At 38.8% G+C, this 1,586-nt stretch overlaps 1 protein-coding gene across 1 annotated transcript in view; it reads right to left on the minus strand.

Annotated features, from left to right (window-relative positions):
* Positions 1–776: 776 nt before the first annotated feature.
* The window catches only part of LOC106521587 (microtubule-actin cross-linking factor 1), a gene marked incomplete at its 3' end in the record, with an annotated part of 18,551 nt that continues 17,741 nt past the window's right edge, over positions 777–1,586 (minus strand). Inside the window, 1 exon segment of the mRNA XM_014014236.1 lies at positions 777–929. Within this exon segment, the coding sequence (XP_013869690.1) occupies positions 777–929 (153 nt within the window).

Consider the following 1,586-nt stretch of genomic DNA (forward strand, 5'->3'; position numbering starts at 1 on the left):
GTTAGCAGATCCGGTATAGGTGGGGAGGGATGGGAGGGTTTTCAGGGGTGTGTGTTTTTGTTAGTTTGTTTTTTGTTTGTGTTTTTGCTAAAAATAATAAAAAAAAACTTTGAAGAAAAAAAATTACAATAAAAGGGCAGCATGTGAGTAAATTGCGAGAGGAGGAAGGATTTAGTTTAAAACTGAACTTCAGCCCACGTGGAGTTCCTCATGGTTCCGTTCTCGGTCCTGATTAATTGTTTTTAGAAAGTTTTGCCTAAATGATGAAATGTTTTGTTAAAAAAGGAAAGTGTTTTTTAAGCTCATAAACAGCACAAGAATAACMGATGAATCACAACTTTAATCCTAAACTCATGTTAAATTTTATGTCATTTTATTGGAAAAAGTCGGACAGTTTGCAGCTCGGATTATTCAGAAAGCCTGAAATCAGCTGATAAAAGCAGGCGGGGTCAGTGTGAGACTCTGAGGTTAGAGAAGGAGAAGAGAGGCAGTGATACCTGAACGTTTGTCTTGGCAGCCCAACGAGAGGAAGAGGAGGAGGGAGGAGGAGTGAGAGGGGGATGGAGAGGAAAGGAGAAGACAAAGGAAAATGGAGGAGAGAGAGATTACTGTCGTGACATTCGGTGAAAATGTTTGAAACTTTTTCGGCTCTGCTGGAGATTTCAGCTGCTCTCAGACGAATCGTTTCAACAGAACCCGAAAACTAAAACCAGATCAGATTCATCCGATCTGGACCAGGTTCATGCCTGACTCTGAATCTGTTCCTCTTCAGGTACCTCGATCTGTTTGTAGTCGCAGACGGCCCTGATGGGCGTGGCGGCGTCCAGCGGGTTCTCGGCGCTGCGGGGGCGGAGCTGCACCACCGTCTTGGCCCGGCCCACGAGGCTCGCCACMGTACTCCGATACTCGATCAGCTGCTCCTTCTCCTCCTGCAGGAAAAACTAAATTAACTAGAGAATTGCATTTCCTGCGAAACAYGTTCAATTTGAAAARCTGAAAGGAAMAAAAAAATCCTTAACTGCAGAAAAAATGTAGGAATGAGCAAAAAGATAAAAAAGCAGAAAACAGCTGAAAATCTAAAAACAAAATATAACAGAAAGCAACTGTATGAAGCATAAACAGCTCAAATGTGAAGAAATAATTACAGTAAAGTTGAATATTGCAGTCAAATAGCAGAATGTAGAGTTTTAGCTAAAAAAGCCAAAAAATGCTAAAATTAGCATAAAAAATAAGCTATAGGCAGCAAAAACAAGTTGAAAGAAGCACCGAGATGGTGAAAGTATTGTAAAAATATAAAATTAGCAGAATGAAAACTGCCTAAAACTACTAGAAAAGTCACAAATTGTAGTAAAATAGCTAAAACAGCTGAAGTTTTCAGTAAAACAGCTAAAACTAAGTTGGAAATGTTTAGATTAGCATAAATAGCACAAGTTTGCTGAACTTAGCAGAAATAAGTTGTAAAAGCTACAAAAAATATGTACTGAGCTTAAAAAAGCTAGCTAATAACAGCTGAACATTAGCTAAAATTGCAGCAAATGGCTGAATATAGCAGATAGAAACTGTAAGAAGCATAAATAATACAAAGT

The sequence above is a fragment of the Austrofundulus limnaeus genome, unplaced genomic scaffold (assembly GCF_001266775.1).
Source record: "Austrofundulus limnaeus strain Quisiro unplaced genomic scaffold, Austrofundulus_limnaeus-1.0 Scaffold111, whole genome shotgun sequence".
Classification (NCBI taxonomy): domain Eukaryota; kingdom Metazoa; phylum Chordata; class Actinopteri; order Cyprinodontiformes; family Rivulidae; genus Austrofundulus; species Austrofundulus limnaeus.